This window comes from Apodemus sylvaticus, chromosome 2, assembly GCF_947179515.1.
Source record: "Apodemus sylvaticus chromosome 2, mApoSyl1.1, whole genome shotgun sequence".
Taxonomy (NCBI): Eukaryota; Metazoa; Chordata; class Mammalia; order Rodentia; family Muridae; genus Apodemus; species Apodemus sylvaticus.
In genome coordinates this window covers 82,349,251-82,375,028 of record NC_067473.1, presented here as the reverse complement: position 1 = coordinate 82,375,028, position 25,778 = coordinate 82,349,251, and the positions used below count along the sequence as shown (strand labels likewise).

The 25,778-nt window shown below is 38.7% G+C and overlaps 1 protein-coding gene across 1 annotated transcript; it reads left to right on the top strand.

The window, feature by feature from the left end:
* Positions 1-290: 290 nt before the first annotated feature.
* Positions 291-7,822, top strand: LOC127678664 (putative vomeronasal receptor-like protein 4). Its single transcript, XM_052173801.1, has 2 exons — positions 291-352; positions 6,979-7,822. Exons 1-2 carry the CDS (start codon positions 291-293, stop codon positions 7,820-7,822), a joined length of 906 nt encoding a protein of 301 aa, XP_052029761.1.
* Positions 7,823-25,778: the final 17,956 nt, after the last annotated feature.

The following is a 25,778-nucleotide window of genomic DNA, read 5'->3' as shown; positions in this document are numbered from 1 at the left end:
GGAATAATACAGGCCAACTGAGTGAGCATTCTGTACAGATATGATTATGATTGTATTTATTATTTATAATCTTCTATATATACAGCAGATATATGGAGGACATTGAAATGTTTTCTATGATGTGCAGTCTAGAAGATCAAGAGTTAAAGAGACAAGCTACTCAAGAATTAGTACAGAAAAAAAGAATGATAATGTAAGCAGTGTGTCACAAACTTGATATATGCTCATTTTTTTTCAGATATATAAAATAAATTTCCACTATGCTCTTAAGATGAATACACTCTCCACTTATGTTCTCACTCAAGAATTTACTTTATTTCCAAGCTGGGCTTGGAGTCCTAGCCAATATGATTCTTCTTTGTTTCTTTTTTTTTTATTCGATATAATTTATTTACATTTCAAATGATTTCCCCTTTTCTAGCCCCCCTACTCCCCGAAAGTCCCGCAAGCCCCCTTCTCTTCCCCTGTCCTCCCACCCACCCCTTCCCACTTCCCCGTTCTGGTTTTCCTGAATACTGTTTCACTGAGTCTTTCCAGAACAAGGGGCCACTCCTCCTTTCTTCTTGTACCTTATTTGATGAGTGGATTATGTTTTGGGTATTCCAGTTTTCTAGGTTAATATCCACTTATTAGTGAGTGCATACCATGATTCACCTTTTGAGTCTGGGTTACCTCACTTAGTATGATATTCTCTAGCTCCATCCATTTGCCTAAGAATTTCATGAATTCATTGTTTCTAATGGCTGAATAGTACTCCATTGTGTAGATATACCACATTTTTTGCATCCACTCTTCTGTTGAGGGATACCTGGGTTCTTTCCAGCATCTGGCAATTACAAATAGGGCTGCTATGAACATAGTAGAACATGTATCCTTATTACATGGTGGGGAGTCTTCTGGGTATATGCCCAGGAGTGGTATAGCAGGATCTTCTGGAAGTAAGGTGCCCAGTTTTCGGAGGAACCGCCAGACTGATTTCCAGAGTGGTTGTACCAATTTGCAACCCCACCAGCAGTGGAGGAGTGTTCCTCTTTCTCCACACCCTCTCCAACACCTGCTGTCTCCTGAATTTTTAATCTTAGCCATTCTGACTGGTGTAAGATGAAATCTTAGGATTGTTTTGATTTGCATTTCCCTAATGACTAATGAAGTTGAGCATTTTTTAAGATGCTTCTCCGCCATCCGAAGTTCTTCAGGTGAGAATTCTTTGTTTAACTCTGTACCCCATTTTTTAATAGGGTTGTTTGGTTTTCTGGAGTCTAACTTCTTGAGTTCTTTATATATATTGGATATTAGCCCTCTATCTGATGTAGGATTGGTGAAGATCTTTTCCCAATTTGTTGGTTGCCGATTTGTCCTCTTGATGGTGTCCTTTGCCTTACAGAAACTTTGTAATCTTATGAGGTCCCATTTGTCAATTCTTGCTCTTAGAGCATACACTATTGGTGTTCTGTTCAGAAACTTTCTCCCTGTACCGATGTCCTCAAGGGTCTTCCCCAGTTTCTTTTCTATTAGCTTCAGAGTGTCTGGCTTTATGTGGAGGTCCTTGATCCATTTGGATTTGAGCTTAGTACAAGGAGACAAGGATGGATCAATTCGCATTCTTCTGCATGCTGACCTCCAGTTGAACCAGCACCAATTGTTGAAAAGGCTATCTTTTTTCCATTGGATGTTTTCAGCCTCTTTGTCGAGGATCAAGTGGCCATAGGTGTGTGGGTTCATTTCTGGATCTTCAATCCTGTTCCATTGATCCTCCTGCCTGTCACTGTACCAATACCATGTAGTTTTTAACACTATTGCTCTGTAGTATTGCTTGAGGTCAGGGATACTGATTCCCCCAGATTTCCTTTCGTTGCTGAGAATAGTTTTAGCTATCCTGGGTTTTTTGTTGTTCCAGATGAATTTGATAATTGCTCTTTCTAACTCTGTGAAGAATTGAGTTGGGATTTTGATGGGTATTGCATTGAATCTGTATAGTGCTTTAGGCAAAATGGCCATTTTAACTATATTGATTCTACCGATCCAGGAGCATGGGAGGTTTTCCCATTTTTTGAGGTCTTCTTCCATTTCCTTCTTCAGAGTCTTGAAGTTCTTGTCATACAGATCTTTCACATGTTTGGTAAGAGTCACCCCAAGATACTTTATACTGTTTGTGGCTATTGTGAAGGGGGTCATTTCCCTAATTTCTTTCTCCGCCTGCTTATCCTTTGAGTATAGGAAGGGCACTGATTTGCTTGAGTTGATTTTATAACCTGCCACTTTGCTGAAGTTGTTTATCAGCTGTAGGAGCTCTCTAGTGGAGTTCTTTGGGTCACTTAGGTAGACGATCATGTCGTCTGCAAATAATGATAGTTTGACTTCTTCCTTTCAAATTTGTATCCCTTTGACCTCCTTATGTTGTCGAATTGCCCGAGCTAGTACCTCAAGTACAATATTGAAAAGATAAGGAGAAAGGGGGCAGCCTTGTCTGGTCCCTGATTTCAGTGGGATTGCTTCAAGTTTCTCTCCATTTAGTTTGATGCTGGCTACCGGTTTGCTGTATATTGCTTTTACTATGTTTAGGTATGGGCCTTGAATTCCTGTTCTCTCCAAGACTTTAAGCATGAAGGGAGGCTGAATTTTGTCAAATGCTTTTTCAGCATCCAATGAAATGACCATGTGGTTTTGTTCTTTGAGTTTATGTAGTGGATTGTATTGATGGATTTCCGTATATTGAACCAACCTTGCATTCCCGGGATAAAGCCTACTTGATCATGGTGGATGATCGTTTTGATGTGTTCTTGGATTCGGTTGGCAAGAATTTTATTGAGTATTTTTGCATCGATGTTCATAAGGAAAATTGGTCTGAAGTTCTCTTTCTTTGTTGGATCTTTGTGTGGCTTTGGTATCAGCGTAATTGTGGCTTCGTAGAAGGAATTGGGTAGTGTTCCTTCTGTTTCTATTTTGTGGAATAGTTTGAAGAGTATTGGTGTTAACTCTTCTTTGAAGGTCTGGTAGAATTCTGCACTGAAGCCATCTGGTCCTGTGCTTTTTTTGGTTGGAAGACTTTCTATGACTCCTTCTATTTCTTTAGGCATTATGGGACTGTTTAGATGGTCTAGTTGGTCCTGATTTAATTTTGGTATTTGGTATCTGTCAAGGAAATTGTCCATTTCCTCCAGATTCTCCAGTTGTGTTGAGTATAGGCTCTTGTAGTAGGATCTGATGATTTTTTGGATTTCCTCAGTTTCCGTTGTTATATCTACCTTTTCATTTCTAAGTTTGGTAATTTGGATACTTTCTCTGTGCCCTTTGGTCATTCTGGCTAAGGGTTTATCTATCTTGTTGATTTTCTCAAAGAACCAGCTCCTGGTATTGTTGATTTTTTGTATGGTTCCCTTTGTTTCTACTTGATTGATTTCGGCCCTGAGTTTGATGATTTCCTGCCTTCTACTCCTCCTGGGCGAAATAGCTTCTTTTTGTTCTAGGGCTTTCAGGTGTGTCATTAAGCTGGTAATGTATGCTCTCTCCATTTTCTTTTTGGAGGCACTCAGGGCTATGAGTTTTCCTCTTAGCACTGCTTTCATTGTGTCCCATAGATTTGGGTATGTTGTATTTTCATTTTTATTGTGTTCTAAAAAGTCTTTAATTTCTTTCTTTATTTCTTCCTTGACCAAGGTATCATTGAGTAGAGTATTGTTCAGTTTCCACGTGTATGTGGGCTTTCTGTTGTTTCTGTTGCTATTGAAGGCCACTTTTACTCCATAGTGATCAGATAGGAGGCATGGGATTAGTTCGATCTTCTTATATTTGTTGAGGTCTATCTTGTGACCAATTATATGGTCGATTTTGGAGAAGGTACCTTGAGGTGCTGAGAAAAAGGTATATTCTTTTGTTTTAGGATAGAATGTTCTATATATATATCTGTTAAATCTAATTGGTCCAAAGCTTCAATTAGTTTCATTGTGTCCCTGTTTAGTTTCTGTTTTCCTGATCGGTCCATTGAGGAAAGTGCAGTGTTGAAGTCACCCATAATTATTGTGTTAGGTGCAATGTGTGCTTTTAGTTATAATAAAGTTTCTTTTACGAAAGAGGGTGCCCTTGCATTTGGGGCATAGATGTTCAGGATTGACAGTTCTTCTTTTTGTATTTTTCCTTTGACCAGCAAGAAGTGTCCCTCAGGGTCTCTTTTGATGACTTTGGGTTGAAAGTCAATTTTATCTGATATTAAAATGGCTACTCCAGCTTGTTTCCTGAGACCATTTGCTTGTAAAATTGTCTTCCAGCCTTTTACTCTAAGGTAGTGTTTGTCTTTGACCCTGAGGTGTGTTTCCTGTAAGCAGCAAAATGTAGGGTCCTGTTTACGTACCCATTCAGTTAGTCTGTGTCTTTTTATTGGGGCATTAAGTCCATTGATGTTAAGAGATATTAAGGAATAGTGATTGTTACTTCCTATCATTTTTGACGTTATTTTTTAAATTTGAATGCTTAACTTCTTTTGGGTTTGATGAAAGGTTACTATCTTGCTTTTTCCAGGGTGAAGTTTCCCTCCTTGTATTGGTGTTGTCCTCCTATTATCCTTTTTAGGGCCGGGTTTGTGGATAGATATTGGGTAAACTTGGTTTTGTCATGAAATATCTTAGTTTCTCCATCTATGGTGATTGAGAGTTTTGCTGGATATAGTAGTTTTGGTTGGCATTTGTGTTCTCTTAGAGTCTGCATGAGATCTGCCCAGGACCTTCTAGCCTTCATAGTCTCAGGTGAAAAGTCTGCTGTGATTCTGATAGGTCTTCCTTTATATGTTACTTGGCCTTTTTCTCTTACTGCCTTTAGTATTCTTTCTTTGTTTAGAACATTTGGTGTTTTGATTATTATGTGACGGGAAGTATTTCTGTTCTGGTCCAGTCTGTTTGGAGTTCTGTAGGCTTCTTGTATATTCATGGGCATCTCTCTCTTTAGGTTAGGGAAGTTTTCTTCCATAATTTTATTGAAGATGTTTGCTGGCCCTTTAAGTTGTAAATCTTCACTCTCATCTATGCCTATAATCCTTAGGTTTGGTCTTCTCATTGTGTCCTGGATTTCCTGGATATTTTGGGTTACAAGCTTTTTGCATTTTGCATTTTCTTTAACTGTTGAGTCCATGGTTTCTATGGAATCTTCAGCATCTGAGATTCTTTCTTCTATCTCTTGTATTCTGTTGTTGATATTTGCATCTCTGTCCCCTGATTTCTTCCCAAGGCTTTCTATCTCCCAAGTTGTCTCCCTTTGAGTTTTCTTAGTTGTTTCTACTTCTGATTTTAGATCCTGGATGGTTTTGCTTAGCTCCTTCACTTGCATGTTTGTGTTTTCCTGTAATTCTTTAAGAGATTTTTGTGTTTCGTCTTTCATGACCTCAGCCTGTTGACCAAAGTTCTCCTGTATTTCTTTAAGAGATTTTTGTGTTTCGTCTTTCATGACCTCAGCCTGTTGACCAAAGTTCTCCTGTATTTCTTTAAGTGTTTTTTGCATTTCCTCCTTGTTGGCTTTTGTATTCTCCTGGATTTCTTTCAATGATTTTTGTGTTTCCCTTGCAAGGGCTTCTAACTTTTGATCCATTTTCTCCTGAATTTCTTTATGTATGTCCTTCATGTGTTCCTGTACCAGCATCATGACCAGTGATTTTAAATCCAAATCTTGTTTTACTGGTGTGATGGGGTATCCAGGACATGTTGGTAGAGGAGAATTGGGTTCAGATGTTGCCATATTGCCTTGATTTCTGTTAGTGACGTTCCTGCGTTTGTCTTTTGCCATCTAGTTCTCACTGGTGTTAGTTTATCTTGTCAGTGCTGGACTCACCAGTGCAAGCTGCCCCTTCCCAGTTGGCCTCTGGTGCACAGCTTACCTCCTGCACTGCTTATAGACAGTGTGCTGCTGCCCAGGCTGTTCCGATCCCAAAGCAGGCACCCGAAGGCTCCCGCTGGGGCCCGCTGGATTCACTGGAGCACACTGACTTCTCCCAGCTGGCCGCCCGGAAGCCCAGCTAGCCACTTGCAGGACTTGGAGATGTAATGCTGCCGCCCAGACTGATCTGGATCCGGAAGGGGAGAGAGTAGAGCTAAGGGCTTCTGCCTGAGGCCTTGCCCCAGATTGTGTCTGTGGACCAGATGGAGCCTGTGTGCACCCCCAGGGAGTGCCGATGGTGTATGCTACTGTGACCTCCCCTGTGTTCCGCTCACTCCGCTGGGCAGCCGATCTGCCAACCGGGCTGTCGCACACAAGGTTAGCCTGGCCGCCCAGTCCCTGAGTCCAGGCAAAAGCCTGGGAGGCCAAGGTCTGGACAAAGTTCCCCTAGGGCTATGACTGTTAATTGGGTCCGCTAGGTGACTAGGATGGCGGACGTGCGCGCCTGCGCTCCCTGAAAGCGCCGGGAGAGTCTGCTTTGCTAACAATCACCTGGGCGGGTTGACTCACAGATGGCCCACCAAGCCGCCCAGTTCTTGGGGTCAGTCCTGTGCCTTTTGGGGCCTGGACCCCCGCTTTGTTAGCCTTAGGCTATGCCTGTTACAGGTCTGCCCGCCTGAGCTCTCTGTCGTCCTGCAGGCAAAATGGCGGCGGCGCGCTCGCAGGCCTGGGCAAAAAACCTCCTGGCTGGGTTGGCACCCCGATGGCCCCCCGACCCGCTCAGGGCCTGGGTGCAGGCCAACGCCCGTCGGGCTCAGACCACCGCGGTGTTGGCCTCGGATTATGTTTGTGTACCTCAGTCTGTCCAATTCCTGGAGTACGGAACCAAGATGGATGCACCTCTCCTGACTGGTGGGAGGCCGAGTTCTGAAGTGGCCTCCGTGCAGGAAAGGCGCCGCACAACTGCAGCTGCTTGCTGCCTGGCTGGTCAGCGAAGGTCAGTGGTCGTGGGCGCAGGGCCTAACTGGTCCCTGTGACGCCTTGGTTCCACTGCTGATGGCCCTTCAGCTGGAGCAGCCACTGCTGCCGCTGCCGCCGCCGCCGCCACCTGAGTTGGGCTCTTCTTTGTTTCTATATTTTCATCATCCTAGGTCACAGACCTCCTAAGCCCACGGACCTGATCTCCTGTCAACTGACCTTTGTTCACATCATGATGCTCCTCACTGGAGGGGATATTTGGATTACAGACTTATTTGAGACACTGAGCATTGATAATGACTTCAAGTGTAAGGTAACATTTTATATAAGTAGGTTAATGAGAAGCCTCTCTATCCGCATCACCTGCCTCCTGAGTGTGTTCCAGGCTGTCACTATCAGTGTCAGCACCTCTTTGTTGGCAAAATTTAAACAAAATTTTAAAAAATACATGATATATGCTTTCTTATGTATGTGGTCTTTCAATTTGTCCTTCTATAGTAACCAGATCTTCTATGTTGTTGCTTATACTAACATGAGTGAGGCCAACCAGATGAAGGTCACTAAATACTGTTCACTCTTACCCATGAAATATACCATCAGAGGATTGATTTTAATGGTGGAAATTTCCAGAGATGTGTTTCTTGTAGGAATCATGATAACCACAAGTATATGCATAGTGATTATCTTGTTCAGATATCAAAGGCAATGCAAGCACCTTCATGGGATCACTCACCTGAGAGCGTCCCCTGAGAAAAGGGCCACTCGGACCATCTTGCTGCTGGTGGGTTATTTTTTTTTTTTTTTTTTTGTGGTCATGTACTGGGTAGAGTTCATCATGTCAATGACTTCCATCCTCTTATGGATGTATGACCCCACCAACCTGACTTTTCAGAAGTTTGTGATGAATGCCTATCCCACAATTACTCCATTGGTACAAATCAGCTTTGATAATAGAATAATTACTATGCTGAAAAACAGACAGTAAAAATGCCACCATATATTTTCTAAGAGATGTTTTCTCTCTTCCTTAAAAAGCTATTGATTAATTTCATATATGTATGTACAAGTGCTGTGCAAGTGTGGAACCATGTGTACATTCATCTGGCTCCACAGAGTTGAGAAAGCGTCATGGAATTCCCTGGAACTGGACTTACTACTGGTTAAAAAGATTCATTCTATGCAGCCCCAGTTATGTTGTTTCCAACAGGCAAATTCTTTTTAAACATGAATGATTCAAGCCTTGATAACAGAATAATTACTATGCTGAAAAACAGACAGTTAAAATGCCACCATATATTTTCTAAGAGATATTTTCTCTCTTCCTTAAAAACTTATTGATTAATTTCTTATATGCATGTATAAGCAAGATTCTTCATATGATTTTAAGTAATATGCATGCTATTACACATATATTCATTCTTTTGACATTTCTGTTGTCATGTAGTAGAGACTTCTTAAGTTAATTGTACACAATAAGTTGATATTTCCACATGAATACTCTTTATACATTTTACTTTATGGAGTAAATATTGCTTTGATGCTGACAGTCCTCAAAAGTAGATCCTAATTGATATGGACTTTTAACTTTGTTTTGATTTTAATTTATTTTCACTTATCAAAAATAGTTTAAATATGTTATTTTACCATTATTTCTTTCCCCCAATCATAATTTATCTGTATCCATCAATAATGTGAATTTTAATTTTCTATTTTTGCTACAGTTATTTAATGGGTCATTTTTGAAAATATAATGTGCCTGTTTATATGTACTTCATTTTATCTATTTATTGAAATATTAATGGTTAATAAAATGTTTTACATACATATACATGTCACACAATGTGTTTATTGTATATATATATATATATATATATATATATATATATATATATATATATATATTCCTGTATGCAAGTGTATGTGAACAGCTGAAAGATGTGTGTATTTGGACAGATGGAGGCCAGAAGACAGAGTTGGCTGTTGTTCTTCATATGCCATTAACATGGTTTCTTGATAGGACAACTCTCTCTGTGATCTGGACCAAGATGGTAGTCTCAGGGATTCTACTGTCTCAACTTCTCCAGCTCTGGGATCATAAGTGTTTACCACCATATCCATCATTTCAGCAATATGTTTTTCTTTTATTGAAAAGTGATTTTTTTCATATAATATATTCTAATTAGGGTTTCTACTTCTCCTTCTGCTCTCAGTTTGTTATGCTTGCCTCAGCCCTGACCCCATCCATTCATAACTATCTATTCTATTTCCCCATTTAGGGAGATGCAATGTTGTGTCAGGAAGTGTTTGTGAACCCCACAAAACCACCAGGGAGCCACTTTTGATGTAATCACACTAAGATCTCTTTATTGCAAGCATGGGCTTCAGTTCTTTTCTATCCCCAAAGCAATATAGCAGGAACAGAAGTCAGAGCAGCCTATAGAACATTGGAAGAGCAAGCTTTTGTAGGAATTGGAAGCAAGTGAGGGTGTGTCTAACCTGGCAAGTATCTAATAGAATGACTGTTATAAGCAGACAGATAGGTGTTCTGAAGCAAGACTGAACAATCAAACAGTCTGAAAGCATATCTGAAAAAATCAGACTAGCCTTCGATTAACTGTTATTAGGAAGTAGCTAGTGATTAACTAACTCTAGGGTATATGCCAAGGACAAGCCCTGGGTACTTCCTGGTACTTAAATAGAGCTTGAATTTAACTGTAGGTCAAGGTTTGACACTTTTTACAAAATAGATGGAGGCTGGTTCCAAAGTGGAATAGTTTGGCCACTCAGCTTCTTTCCCTCATTCTCTTACTCTATACCTAACCTTTACTGTTATGTGGATAATGGTTTGATTATGAATTACTTAATAGCTAAAATTTGCATAAAAGCATGTTTGTTTTTGTAGGTCCATGGTACATAATTTAGAATGAAGTTTGCAAATCCCACCCTTTTACCTGAAAATGCCATTAATTTAATGGCTGTGTACTGTTCTTGTATGTAAATATATCACATTTTCTTTCCTCATTCATCGGTTGATAGACATCTATGTTGTTTCCAATTTCTGGATATTATGAATATTCAGTGTCTCTGTAGTAGGATCAAGTATCTAGGTTTAATAGTGGTATTTGAAGTAGGTCTGTTCACAACTTCCTGAGGAACCACAACACTTATTTCCACTGTGAATGTACATGTTTATGCTCCTGACAGCAATGCATGAGTGTTCTTATTATGCCACATCTTTGCCAGAATTAAGTGTAAATTGAATTATTCATCTTGGCAATTCTGTCTGGCATATGATTAAATCACAAAGAAGCTTAAATTTATCTCACACTGATGACTAGGGATGTTGAACTGTTCTTTAAATATCTCTCAACCATTTGAGTTTCCTCTCTGGAAATTATTTGAATAGATCTGTACAACATTTAAATAGAGTTGTTTGTTTTATTGATATTTTAGTTTTTTCATTTTTTATATATATTTTGGATACCAGTCAAGTACTGGCTGGTTTTCTGTCAACTCGTCAACTTGACACAAGCTTGAGTCATCAGAGAGGAAGGAACCTAAGTTTAGGAAATGCCTCCACGAGATCCATGAGTAAAGAATTTTCTCCATTAGTGGCAGTAGCTAAGTGACCAGTCCAGTGTGGGTGGTGTGATCCCTGGGTTAGGGATTTGGGCATCTGTAAAAAAGCAGGCTGACACAAACCAAGGAGTGGCTCACACAGCATATGCAGCAGAGGATGGTCTCATCAGGCATCAATGGGAAGAGAGGTACTTGGTCCAATAAAGATTCTATTGCTGTCACAGTGTAGGGGAATTGAGGGTGGGGAGGTAGGAGTGGGTCGGTAGAGGAACACCCTCATAGAAACATAGGAAGGGGAGATGGGATAGAGGGTTGCAGGAGAGGGGGAAGCCAGGTAAGGGGATAACACTTGAAATGAAAATAAATTAAATTTTAAAAGAAAAGCAGACTGAGAAAGCTACAAAAAGAAAGGCAGTAAACAGCACCCCTCTGGGACCTATGCATACCTTCCTATTTCTATGATGCTACCCAGTTTGAGTCCCTGTCCTGCCTTTTTTCACTTATAAACAGCATTGTAGAAATGTAAGCTGGATAGACACATTCGTCCCCAACATTTTTCCTTCACGGTGTTTTGTCACTGGTATAGAAATCCTAAGAAAAGCCCTCTACAGGATGCATAGTTGGGAAAAATATTTCCCATTCTGTAGCTGTCTAATTTGTCTGAATGATGGTGTCTTTTGCCATGCAGTAGAGTTCTATTTCCTGGGGTCCTATTTACTAATTGTTGTTCTTAGGACTTGGCAATGGAAGCACAAGCCTTTAATCCAGTACTTGGGACAAAAAAGCAGGTGGATTTCTGAGTTTGAGGCCAGTCTGGTGTACAGAGTGAGTTTCAGGATCTGTTATTAGAAGGGACAGGAGAAAAGTAAAAAGATATGTAGATGAGGGAGATGGGGAACTGGGAGTAGCCACTTGAATGTCCCAAATGCCAGGGAAGTAAGAGATTCCCAAGACCCAACAGGAATTACTTTAGCTGAGATACACCACAAAGAGGAGAAAGAACTTGCAGAGACCCCTTTCAGTTGAGGAATGGAGCCATCCAACTATCTCAAAATTTTTAAACCAGAAATGTCCCTATCCAAAGGAATGACAGGAAGAAAATGGAACAGAGACAGAAGGAAAGGCCATCCAGAAACAGCCCCACCTAAGAATGCATCCTATCTGCAGACACCAAACCCAGGCACTATTGCTGATGTCAAGAAGAGCATGCTGACAGGAGCTTGGTATAGATTTCCCCTGAGAGGTTCAACCAGCAACTGACCAATACAGATGCAGATACTAATAACCAACCATAGGACAGAGAGCAGGGAACTCAGTGGAAGAGCTAGGGGAAGGACTGAAGAAGCTGAAGGGTATTGCAACCCCATTGGAAGAACAATGTCAAACAACCTGACCACACAGAGCCCCAGAGCTCCCAGACAAAAAAAAAAAAACACCAACAAAGGTATACATGGAGGGATCCATGGCTCCAGATACATATATAGAAAGGATGGCCTTATCCCACATCAATGGGATTGAGGTCTATGGGCCTGTGGAGGTTTAAAGCCACTAGAGTAGCATGATGCTAGTGTGGTGACTTAGGAGTAGAAAGTGGCAAAACAACACCCTCACAAAATCCACGAAAGAAATATTACCTGTCTTGGGAAAAATTTAACAAAGCAAGGGATACATGTGTGCGATAAAAACTATAAGATACTGAAAAAAATGGAGAATATCAGAGGATGGAAAAATCTCGTGTGCTCACAGAACAGGAGGATTAATGTAATAAACAGAGTGATCCTATCAAAAAAAAAAGTATGTACAGATTCAAAAACATTCCCATGAAAACTCCAAAGCAATCTTCAAAGAACTTGAAAGAAAAATGCAATCCCCATCAAAATCCCAACTCAGTTCTTCACAGAATTAGAAAAAGCAATTCTCAAATTCATCTGTAATAACAAAAAACCCAGGATAGCTAAAACTATTCTCTTTGTTTAGTACATTTGGGGTTTTGATTATTATGTGATGGGAGGTATTTCTGTTCTGATCCAGTCTGTTTGAAGTTCTGTAGGATTCTTGTATATTCATGGGCATCTCTCTAGGTTAGGGAAGTTTTCTTCCATAATTTGGTTGAAGATATTTGCTGGCCCTTTAAGTTGTAAATCTTCATTCTCATCAATGCCTATAATCCTTAGATTTGGCTTTCTCATTGTGTCCTGGATTTCCTGGATATTTTGGGTTACAAGCTTTTTGCATTTTGCATTTTCTTTAACTGTTGAGTCCATGGTTTCTATGGTATCTTCAGCATCTGAGATTCTTTCTTCTATCTCTTGTATTCTGTTGTTGATATTTGCATCTATGGTCCCTGATTTCTTCCCAAGGTTTTCTATCTCCAAAGTTGTCTCCCTTTGTGCTTTCTTAGTTGTTTCTACTTCTGTTTTTAGATCCTGGAAATTTTTGCTCAGTTCCGTCATTTGCTTGTTTGTGTTTTCCTCTAATTCTTTAAGTGATTTTTGTCTTTCCTCTTTCATGACTTCTGCCTGTTGATCAAACTTCTCCTGTATTTCTTTAAGTGATTTTTGTGTTTCCTCCTTATTGGCTTTTGTATTCTCCTGAATTTCTTTCAATGATTTTTGTGTTTCCCTTGTAAGGGCTTCTAACTTTTGATCCATTTTCTCCTGAATTTCTTTAAGTATGTCCTTCATGTGTTCCTGTACCAGCATCATGACCAGTGATTTTAAATCTAAATCTTGTTTTTCTGGTGTGTTGGGATATCCAGGACTTGCTATTGTTGGAGAATTGGATTCAGATGCTTCCATAATGCCTTGGTTTCTGTTAGTAATGTTCCTATGTTTGCCTTTAGCCATCTAGTTCTCCCTGGTGTTAGATGGTCTTATTGTCACTGGCTGGTGCTTCAAACTACTGTGAATCTTTAAGGTTATTTCTGCAACACTGGATGGCTAGGTTTCCTCTGGCACAGATTACTGATATGCTGCCTTCCTCTTTTGTGCCTTTGGAGCCCTGGTCAGTTTTGCCTCAAGCAATGTTATACTTAGGTTGTCAAGGTCAACCAGGTGTTCTCTGTCTGCTCTATTATGGAGCAAAGACTGTGTGGTGGGGGTCACTCCCTCTGTTGATGCAGATGAACCGCCTATGTGCTCAGTTCCTGAGTGCAGGCAGACTACTGGAGATTTGCACCCCCAGAGTTCTAAAGCTCAGGGTGATCCATACCTAGTGATGTTTTTCTGTCCTGGCAGGGAGTGAATATGGCTACGGTTAATCTCTTCCTCTGCTGCTCTCAAGGGCAGGACACAGGTCCAGCAGGCTGGTGGACACACTGCATATGTGCTCAGTTCTTTGGTGCAGGCAGACCCCTGGTGGTTTGCACTACCCGAGATCTAAAGCTCAGGGTGATACAGTACCTCGTGACCCTTTTCTGTCCCAGTAGGGAGTGACTATGGCCGTGGCGCTTCTCTCCTTCTGCTGCTCTCTGGACGGGACACAGGCCCCATGCCTGGCTGGCTGACGGGCAAACCACCTATGTGCTCAGTTCTTTGGCCCAGGCAGACCCCTGGCAGTTTGCAGCACCAGAGATCTAAAGCTCAGGGTGATACAGTACCTAGTGAACCTTTTCTGTCCTGGCAGGCAGCAAATATAGCCGTGGGGACATAGCTAAAACTATACTCAACAGTAAAAGAACTTCTGGGGAAATCAATATCCCAGACCTCAAGCAATACTGCAGAGCAATAGTGTTAAAAACTGCATGGTATTGGCACAGTGACAGGCAAGTGGACCAATGGAATACAATTGAAGACCCAGTAATGAATCCATATACCTATGGTCACTTGATCTTCCACAAAGAAACAGAAAACATCCAGTGGAAAAAAGATAGCCTTTTCAACAAATGTTGCTGGTTCAACTGGAAGTCAGCATGCAGAAGAATGTGAATTGATCCATTCTTATCTCCTTGTACTAAACTCCACTCCAAGTGGATCAAGGACCTCCAAATAAAACCAGAAACACTGAATCTAATTGAAAAGAAACTGGGGAAAACCCTTGAGGACATAGGCACAGGGGGGAAGTTCCTGAAGAGAACACAAATAGCTTATGCTCTAAGATCAATAATTGACAAGTGGGACCTCATAAAATTACAAAGTTTCTGTAAGGCAAAGGACACTGTTAAAAGGACAAATTGGCAACCAACAAATTGGGAAAAGATTTTCACTAACCCTACATTTCATACAGGGCTAATATCCAATATATACAAAGAACTCAAGAAGTTAGACCCCGGGGAACCAAATTACCCTATTAAAAAATGGGGTACAAAGCTAAACAAAGAATTTTCACCTGAAGAAATTCATATGGGCAAGAGACACCTTAAGAAATGCTCAACATCATTAGTCATTAGGGAAATGCAAATCAAAACAACCCTGAGATTTCACCTCACAACAGTCAGAATGGATAAGGTTAAAAACTAGAGGGAGACAGCAGGTGTTGTTGAGAGGAACACTCCTCCACTGCTGGTGGGATTGTAAGATGGTAAAACCACTTTGGAAATCAGTCTGGTTGTTCCTCAGAAAACTGGACATGACACTTCCGGAGGACCCTACTATACCTCTCCTGGGCATATACCCAAAGGATTCCCCAGCATGCAATAAGGACACACGCTCCATTATGTTCATAGCAGCCTTATTTATAATAACCAGAAACTGGAAAGAACCCAGGTGTCCCTCAATGGAGGAATGGATACAGAAAATGTGGTATATTTACACAATGGAATACTACTCAGTAATTAAAAACAATGAATTCACAAAATTTTTAGGCAAATGGTTTGATCTGGAAAATATCATCCTAAGTGAGGCAACCCAATCACAAAAGAATACACATGTAATGCAATCTCTGATAAGTGGATATTAATTAGCCCAGAAGCTCTGAATACCCAAGGCACAAATTGCATAACAAATGACTCCCATGAAGAAGTAAGGAGAGGGTGCTGATCCTGGAAAGGCTTGATCTGGCATTGGAGGGGAGTATCAGGACAGAGAAAAAGGAGAGGGGTGATTAGACAATGAATGGAGAGAAGAAGGTTTATGGGACATGGGGAGGGCAGAACTAGGAAAGGGGAAATCATTTGGAATGTAAACAATATAGAAAATAAAAATATATAATTAAAAAAAGAAAAACAAATTTTAAAATTGGAACTGCACAAGCTATGTATATATAAAATATTTATTAGTTATCCATCTATATTTTATTAAATATAACATGTAATATACATAGTAGAAAAATAAAGATATATGTCAAAAAATAGTAATTTAAGTTTTTTCCACAGAGGTATGTTTTACAAACTTTCTATTTCACATCAATTGCTCTATATATGTTTATCACATACAGAAAATGACATGTCTTCTAATTGATTGAGGGGCATCTTATTCTGGCATTCTCTGAATCTGTGAGTGGACCAGAAAAGACCATAGGTACCACGAATACAGAGCTGTTAACATAGGCATCTATGGAGTAAAGTTTTCTGTTTCATTTGAAAAAATCAGTGCTGGTCTCTTTCCAATTAGTTTAAATTGTAATAATTAGTTGTAAGTATTAAAAACCAAAGTGTGTCCATAAAAAATCATAATAGGGGAGAAGCCATCACTATGATACGGACTCAGAATCAAAAAAACTGAGTATTGTGCAGACAAGTTTGTGAAGAAACTTGCAACAAATGTGACCAAGAGTTGTTTTCTCTATCTTTTTCCATGAAAAATTACTTTACCTTACTATTATCCCAGAACTTGATCTTAGAACAATCCTGTTTTTTGAATTCATGATAATCATTTGCTTTCTGAGATATGGATATTTTGTTATCTAAGGGACATACAAATAAAACAGATGACAAGTATCAATTTCACTTTAGGTTTTAACATATTTCGTGAGTAATGACCTTTTATCTGTTTGACTACTTGGAAGTGAGTAGAATATGAAGTGAGTAGAATATGAAGTGAGTATGTGACTTTCAGGTGACAAGATATATAGTGTTGGCTTATGTACTGTCCTCTGTTAGCAGCAAGAATAATTCTTCAGAAATCTGAGCAGATAAAGACCCTAGCTACCCAAGCAAGTTCCACCAAATCTTTATAAATATGGAGAGGGATGGTAGGTATAAATACTAATTACTTATTAAGAAGGTATTAATTCATACATATTACTTGATACTCATATATAAATTAAATTCATGAATTCTGTGAAAATTGAGTTTAGTAGAGGAAAGATTTTCTAGAATATTATAATTTCACACTATGCCCCATTTTCTTTGAGATGAAGCAGCAGCACTTCAGATGCAGCACCCGAAGATGCTCCAACATGTAATAAGGACACATGTTCTACTATGTTCATATCAGTCTTATTTATAATAGCCAGAAGCTGGAAAGAACCCAGATGTCTCTCAACAAGGGAATGGATATAGAAAATGTGCTGCATGTACACAATGGAGTACTACTCAGCTATTAAAAACAATGAATTCTTAGGCAAATGGATGGAGCTAGAAACTATCATACTGAGGTAACACAATCACAAAAGAACACATACTGTATGCACTCGCTGACAAGTGGATATTAGCCCAAAATCTTGGATCACCCAAGATGCTATTCACAGACCACAGACCATATTTGTTTAGACATGTACTCCATTTTTAATGAAGCTGAAGACAAAGGAAGACCAAAGTGTGGATACATTGATGCTTATTGGAAAGTGGATCAAAATACCCATGGCTCACAGTCAACTAACAGAATGAACAAAAGGTCCCCAATGGATCAGTTAAAGAAAGGTCCCAAGGAGCTGAAGAAATTTGCAGACATGCAGGAGGAACCATGGTATGTGCCAACCAGTATCCCCAGAGCTCCCAGGAAATAATCCACCAACCAAAGAGTACACATGGAGGGAACCATGGCTCCTGCTGCATATGTAGAAGAAAATGAACATTTCAGACATCAATGGGAGGAGTGACCATGGGTGCTTTGAAGGCTTGATTTCCCAGAATAGAGGAAGGCAAGTCAGGAAATTTTGGGAGGGGATCATATTTGAAATGTAAATAAAGCAAATATCCAATAAAAATTTTAAAAAAAAATGTTTCTTAGCCCTTAGATAATCCTCTTTTGAGAATGCTTTGTTTAGATATGTACTCCAATTTTAATTTGCTTGGTTTCTTGATGTGTAGTTTCTCTAGTTCTTTATTACTTTGTATTTTAGCTCTCTGTCAGATATGGAATGGGCTAAAATATTTTCTCATTCTGTAGGCTGCCATTTTATCCTATCAATGATGTTCTTTGCCTTTCAGAAGATTTTCAGTTTCCTGAGGTGTCATTTCTTGATTGTTCTATTTACTGCCGGTGCTATAGGTATTCTGCTCAGGAAGTTGTCTCATGTGGCAATATGTTCAAGGCTATTCTTAACTTTCTGTTCTAAGAGGTTCAAACCATTTCACTTGATATTGAGGTCTTTGTAGAACATGGTTGTGAGTTTTCAACAGAGTGATAAACATGGATCTATTTGCATTCTTCTACCTGCCAACATCCAGATAGACCAGTACCATTTGTTAAAAATGTCTGCTTTTTTCCACAGTATATTTCTTACTTCTTTATTAGAAACCAATGTCCATAGGTGTGTGGGTTTATGTTAAGGCCTTCTATTCCATTCCATTTTTGTATTTCTCTGGTTTTTATGCCAATACCTATAGTGGAGCTTCAAAACAGTCATGGTAATGCATGTAGATGTTCTTTCATTGTACAGAATTGCTTTGACTTTTTTCCACATTGAGTTTAATATTGTTCTTTCAGCGTCTATAAAGAATTGTGTTCAAATTTTGATGGTGATTGTGTTTAATATGTGGATTACTTTTGGTAACATCACCAATTTTATTATGTTAATCCTATCAATCCATAAGCATAGGAGATCTTTCCATCTTCAAAAATCTTCAATTGCTTTCCTCAAAAATTGGAAGTTTTGTCAAAGAAGTCTTTCAGTTCTTTGGTTAGCATTACTCCAAAATGTTTTATGTGATTTGTGGCTATTGTAGAGGGTCTTGTTTCCCTGATTTTTTTTCGTCAAACTGTTTGTCATTTGTGTTTACAATGGGTACTGATTTTTGTTAAATACTCTTGTATCTACTCACTTTACTGAAGGTGTACACTTAGTCAAAAGTAGGAGTTCCCTGGTAAAATGTTTGGGCTCACTTATATGTATTATCATATCATCTGTAAATATAGATACTTGAACTTTGTTCATTCACATTTGACAATTTGTATCCCCTTGATCTCTTTCAGTTTTCTCATTTCTCTAGCTAGTACTTCAAGCACTATATTGAATATATATGGAGTAATCAGACAACTTTACTAAATTTTTCCACTTATATTTTATTTTTATTTATTTATTTGTTTGCTTGTTTGTTTCTTTATTTATTCACTTCTTATCCTGGCACAACTCCAATTCCTCCTCTCTTCCAAATCTGCCCTAATAAATCCTCCTTCCACACCATTGTCTCTTCCTCTTCTCCTCAGAGAAAGGGGTTCCTTCCTTCAGAACCACCCAACTAATGGAGACAATGATGTCATAGATAGGTTCCATTCCTATTATCAGGAGACATACATGAATAACAAGCTGCACTTCTGCTTTGAATGTGAAGGGACCTAGATCTAGACCCTATATCCTCCTTGGTTAAACCCTATATCCTCAGTCTCAGTGAGACTCATAGGCTCTTCTAGTTGACTCAGTAGCTCCATTCTCACTTTATATCCCACCATTTCATTCCCTCCATCTGCCTCCAACAACTATTTTCTGTGATTTTGTTTCCTCATCTAGTGAGATTGAATCATCCTTCCTTGGGCCTTCCCTATTGCTTAGGCTCTTTTGGACTGTGGATTGTAACATAGTATCCAGTACTTTATGGCTAATGTTCACTTAAAAGTAAGTGCATACCATGCATGCCTTTTAGGTTTGGGTTATCTCAATCATGATAATGTATTCTAGTTGCATACATTTACATGCAAATTTAATGATATCTTTCTTTTTAATAGCTAAGAGTATTTATTATGTAAATGAACTACATTTTCTATTTGGATTCTTTAATTGAAAGATAGCTAGAATTGAAGAAGACCTCAGAAAATTAAAAAATCTTCCATGCTCGTGGATTGGCAGGATTAATATAGTTAAAATGGCCATCTTGCCAAAAGCAATTTACACATTCAACGTAATCCCCATCAAAATCCCAAATCAGGTCTTCATGGAGTTAGAAATATCAATTCTCAAATTCATCTGGAATAACAGAAAACCCAGGATAGCTAAAACTATTCTCAGTAGTAAAAGAACTTCTGGGGGAATCAGTATCCCAGACCTCAAGCAATACTACAGAGCAATAGGGTTAAGAAATGCATGGTATTGGTACAGTGACAGGCAAGTGAACCAATGGAATAGGATTGAACACCCAGAAATGAACTCACACACCTATGGTCACTTGATCTTCAACAAAGGAGCTAAAACCATCCACTGGAAAAAAGATAGCTTTTTTAACAAATAATGGGGTTCAACTGGAGGTCAGCATGCAGAAGGATGTGAATTGATCCATTCTTATCTCCTCGTACTAAGCTCAACTCCAAGTGGATCAAGGACCTCCACATAAAACCAGACACACTGAAACTAATAGAAAAGAAACAGGGGAAGGCCCATGAGGACATGGGCACAGGGGAAAATTTCCTGAACAGAGCATCAATAGCTTATGCTCTAAGAACAAGAATTGACAAATGGGACCTCATAACATTACAAAGTTTCTGTAAGGCAAAGAACACCATCAAAAGGACAAAACAGCAACCAACAAATTGGGAGAAGATCACCAACCCTACATCCGACAGAGGGCTAATATCCAATATAAACAAAGAACTCAAGAAGTTAGACCCCAGAGAACCAAACAACCTTATTAAAAAATGGGATACAGAGCTAAACAAAGAATTTTCAGCAGAAGAAATTCAGATGAGAAGCATCTTAAGAAATTCTCAACATCATTAGTCATTAGGGAAATACAAATCAAAACAACCCTGAGATTTCACCTCACACCAGTCAGAATGACTAAGTTTAAAAACTCAGGAGACAGCAGGTGTTGGCAAGGATGCAGAGAAAGAGAAATACTCCTCCACTGCTGGTGGGATTGTAAGATGGTGCAACCACTCTAGAAATCAGTCTGGCAGTTCCTCAGAAAACTGGGCAAGACACTTCTGGAGGATCCTTCTATACCACTCCTGGGCATATACCCAGAAGATTCCCCGGCATGCAATAATGACACATGCTCCACTATGTTCATAGAAGCCTTATTTATAACAGCCAGAAGCTGGAAAGAACCCAGATGTTCCTCAATGGAGGAATGAATACAGAAATGTAGTATATTTACACAATGGAGTACTACTCAGCAATTAAAAACAATGTATTCATGAAATTTTTAGGCAAATGGTTGGAATTGGAAAATATCATCCTAAGTGAGGTAACCCAATCACAAAAGAATACACATGGAATGCAGTCACTGATAAGTGGATATTAATTATCCCAGAAGCTCTGAATACTCAAGACACAATTAGCATATCAAATGATTTCCATGAAGAAGGAAAGAGAGGGCCCTGGTTATTTGATTTGCATTTCATTGATCATTGTCAATGTTCAACATTTCTTTAAGTGTTTCTCAGTCATTAGAGATTGCTCTGTTGAGAATTATCTGTAGGATTCTCTATTCCAGGTTTTAATTGGGTTATTTGGCTTATTGGTGCTGAAATTCTTGAGTTCTTTATATATTTTGGATATTTGCCCTTTGTCAGATGAATTATTCATGAAGGTCTTTTCCCATTCTATAGGCGGCAGTTTTGTCTTATTGATGGTGCACTTGGCCTTGCAAAAGCTTTTGAGTACCATAAAGTTCTATTTATTATTTGTTGCTCTATGTGTCTGAGTTATTGGTATTCTGTTCAGCAAATTTTCTCCTCTGTCAATGTGTTCAAGGCTGTTGTTCAATTTCTCTTCTATTAGAATTAGTAAGTCAGATTTTACACTGGGGTCTTTTATACACTTAGACTTGAATTTTGATCAGGGTGATAAATATGGATCTATTAACATTCATCTTGCAGACATCCAATAATAACAATACCAATTGTTAAATATGTTTTCTTTTTATACATTTTACTGTTTGGGCTTCTTTGTCAAATATCAAGTGTTCATATGCCACAGTGGCCCAGTAAAAGTCTGAAAAAAATGATATTTTACAGACAGGGGCAAAAGAAAAAATGTTTCCTGGGAATAATGGACCTCCCCATATATTTAGAAGCAGATAAATCTCACTTGGCAATTTCTTAAACTCTCCTATTTCCTTATAGCTGAGACATGGCCTAAGCAAGCAAATATAGATATATTAGAGTCTATCTTATAACAAAAAATTCTGCTTCTCTTCAACCATTTATGTTATTATGGTAGAAAAGTCATTCCAGAAATTCCAGTCACAGGTTCTAGTCATTACCTTTCAGGACAGATGGTTTCCAAACAATAGCCCAGACTAAGGGTATTTACGTCTAAAAAAAATCTTAGGAGGTCCCTGCCATAAAGATGAGTATTGGACAAGGTAGAAAGAATTTACATTTGAGTTGGTCCCATAGCTAGCCACCTTCCCCCACAAGTTAATATAGTTCTGCCTTTAACTCTTGATTTTGCTTACAGACAGGCTATTTCAGGCCCACCTGAATAGCAAGGAATATTTGTGAGGAACTACCTTTTGTTGCAGGCCTTACACAGGGAGATCTTGACAAAAGCAGCCTTTCTTGGCTTATCCAGGTGTGATTAAGGATACAGTTAATACTTATACTCAGGAAGACTCAATTGAGAGGTAGACAGAGAGACAGTAGATACTTTTGATTTACAGAGAGGCAATAGATTCTCTCTACTTAGAGAGAGACTCAGAAGAGAAATAAGTTAGTTAATTCATCAAAGTGCAGCCAGTTAGCTTTACCAGGCTGGAGGCTAGAGACTGCTACCAGAGCTATTCATTAGAACTGACCACCCAGAGCCCATATAGGCCCTGGGCTCGGGGCCTATGATGGCCACAAGCATGGCACAGAGAAGAATGCAACTGGCAGACGAGGCAAAAGGACTCTTGAAAGACAACACGAGCCAGACATCTTCCCAAGCTCTACAATGTCGCCATTTTTGCCAGGAGGCTAGGCACGAGAACCATCCTTCTTCAGCTCTCGAGCCAGTGCGACATCGAGACCAAGATAAAGAAGCAGTTTAGCCACATGGGCCCTAGACTTTGGGTAAACACCCTGCATTGCCCGAGAAAGCCTAGCTAGCCTTTTACAGATGTACATAATGCTTAACTCGAGATGTTAACTTGACTGGACTTTGAGAGATACCTGAGAAATACACTCAGATTTTAAACCACCTCTGTGGTCACGTCAGTTTGTCATGTTTCCACTGGACCTGTGTCATCCTGGACCAAGGAACTCTGGTTACACCGCAGCAGACCCCAATGGTCGGTAACATTCATAGGGACGCACGTTCATTTCTGGGACTTTAATTCTAGTCCATTGATGAACCTGTCTGATTTCAGAAGAGTCTGATGAAATTGTTTTACTATTCTTCTGAATCATAGCTTGAAATCATGGATGGTGTTAGCTCCAGAGGTTTTTCTACTGTTGTTTTATTGTACATTAACTGTACTTTTAGTGATAGTTGAAGGTATTTTTGGTTTTTGGTTTTCTCATATGAAATTGAGAATTATTCTTTGAAGATCTGTTACAAAATGCGTTAGAATTTTGATGGGTATTGCACTAAATCTCTAGATTGTTGTTGGTAAAATGGCCATTTTCACAGTGTTAATCCTGCCATTCCATGAGCATTGCATATCTGTCCATCTTCTGATATCTTCCTCCATTTCTTCCTTCAGAGACTTGAAGTTCTTCTCATATAGTATTTTCCATGCATGATTTGAGTTACACCAAGGTATTTTATATTAGTTGTGGTTATTTTGAAGGGTGTTATTTTCTTAATTTCTTTTACAGCCCAATTATTGTTTGTATAAGGAGGGCTACTGATACTTTGAGTTGATTTTGAATCCAGCCACTTTGCTGAAGGTGTTTATCAGATATAGGAGTTTTCTTGTAGAATATTTGGAGACACTCATGTATACTATCATATCATCTGCCAATAGGGATACTTTAGCTTCTTCCTTCCCAATTTCTCTCCCCTTGATCTCTTTTACTTTTCTTATTGCTAGTTCTATGTTGAATAGATAGAGAGAGGGTGGGCAACCTTGTCTTGTCCATAATGCTAGTGGAATTGCTTTAAGGTTCTATACATTTAATGTGATTGGTAAAGGCCATTGGTTTGCTGCATATTGCATTTATCATGTTTATGTATGTGTCTTATATCATTGATCTTTCTAAGACTTTCCTCATTTGTGCCTATAACTTGAATGTTTCATTTATTTTGTGGTGCCTACACACAAAATAGTTTCTAGGCATGCTGTCTAACAACTGAGCTACATCTCAACACCAGCAACCCAGTTTCTCCTGATAATACTTTGTCTCACTCTCAGGTGCTCAGTAAGAATGATTACTTTTTCTAAGTGTATTTGGAAGAGGTGACATTTTCTTAGTCTGATCAAAAGAGCTGTTAATTTTTTGGTAAGACACTGAACATACTGTCAAGTAAGCATGGGGGGGATCATGAATATTTTGGAATCAGGAAGTATACCATGCAGAATCTAAAATTGTTTTCTACTTCTTTTAAGAGAGATACTATTGTTGATACTTTTGTTTAATTCACAATGACTGGGATTGGCTAACCCACAAAGAAAGATATAGAATAGATAGAATGCAGCTCCCACAGTTCTATTGGGAGCTATTTCACATGGGAAACCCAAAGCTCAGCTGTTACAACTTTACTCTTTTCCTGGAATTAAGAAAGTTCACTTCTCCATTTGATAGTGCCACTTTCTAACAAGTTCAAGTTTAGAACTGACTTCTCTAGATGACATTTTAACTATGGGTCTCTAGGGAGATGAGCTGATGACATCTCTTCCTTATAACTACTTCTTAAGGCCTCAGTCTACAAGGATGATTGTCAAAGGCCCAGCTGGGTGAGTATTTCCTTTTCTCTTCATTATAGTGAGCACTGTAAGTAGGTGGTAGAAGGAAGCAGAATTTTCTGTAATAAATGTTTACAGAAGTCTCTGCTTTGAATTTTACTTTTGAGCTACTCTGTATAACCAGCATTCAACTGATGCTTGTAGACATAAAGTATCAGTGTAATGGTTAATATAAGAACAGAGGTGTCGGTCTCCACCTATGATTTCAGGTTATATAAGTGATACTAGAACAGAACTATTCAGAAGAGGAGCAGGGCCTAGCCGATATAGAGAAAGAAAAGGATAATAGGGTGAAGGTGAATGGGTATTATATATCCAGTGAACATATAATGCAGTCCATCACATTTTAAAATCACCGTACGTCATATACATTTAAAAAGTTGCTGCAGATGCAGCATTTAGGGAGCACATCTGATATACAATTCTGCTGGGTGCGTACTCTAATAATACTAACAGTATGGTTCTACATAGGTAACGCCAAATGTGTTAGCTTTCCATCCTGTAACAAAACACTGAAGTACCTTAGTGGGTGATAGACCAAAAAAAAACAAAAGAAAACAAAATAAAACAGACTTATTGGTGTGCAAGATTACCTTCACAGTATTAAGTTATGGAAAGTTATATTTTGTATTTTCTCATTTTACTTCTTTTCTCATGTTAACTTACTGTATGCATTTAGTAATATGAAAAGTAAGCTAGGAATATTCAATTAATATTAACTAATTTAGTGTTTATCAGTAATTTTCTTCTTCATTAAGTTTGCATATCTTTATGAATTCTTAAGAATGTTTTAACTCATAGCATAGGAATACATGAGTTACAGTTAACATTATATAATAATGGTTTTTTAACATTAGAGAGATTTGTTTATTCTACCACAATGATTTCTTTTTTTTTGGATTGTTTTCATACAAATGCTTTTTTACTTTGTTTACATATAAACACACTTGTTTACACTTTATTCTGTTATATGGGATATGACTCAATCTTACTAAGAAATTTCTCAAGTCCTACATCTAATGCTTACAGGTAAGCATTAGAATTGATTATATAATCATATAGATTCTGTGCAATCCATATCTTATATGTATAAGTTTTGTACATATCACAAGCACATGTTTAATACAAAGGTGCAATACTCTTCATGGAATTTTCACAAGAAGTGTTAGGAACAGGTATCTCTGTCTATGTATGAAGAACAATTTTTGATCACTAGGCT

Coding starts and splice junctions, on each gene's coding strand:
- LOC127678664 (XM_052173801.1), top strand. CDS start 291: ATGTTCTCACTCAAGAATTTACTTTATTTCCAAGCTGGGCTTGGAGTC. Junction 353..6,978: donor GGAGTCCTAGCCAATATGAT/TCTTCTTTGTTT, acceptor CCTGAGTTGGGC/TCTTCTTTGTTTCTATATTT.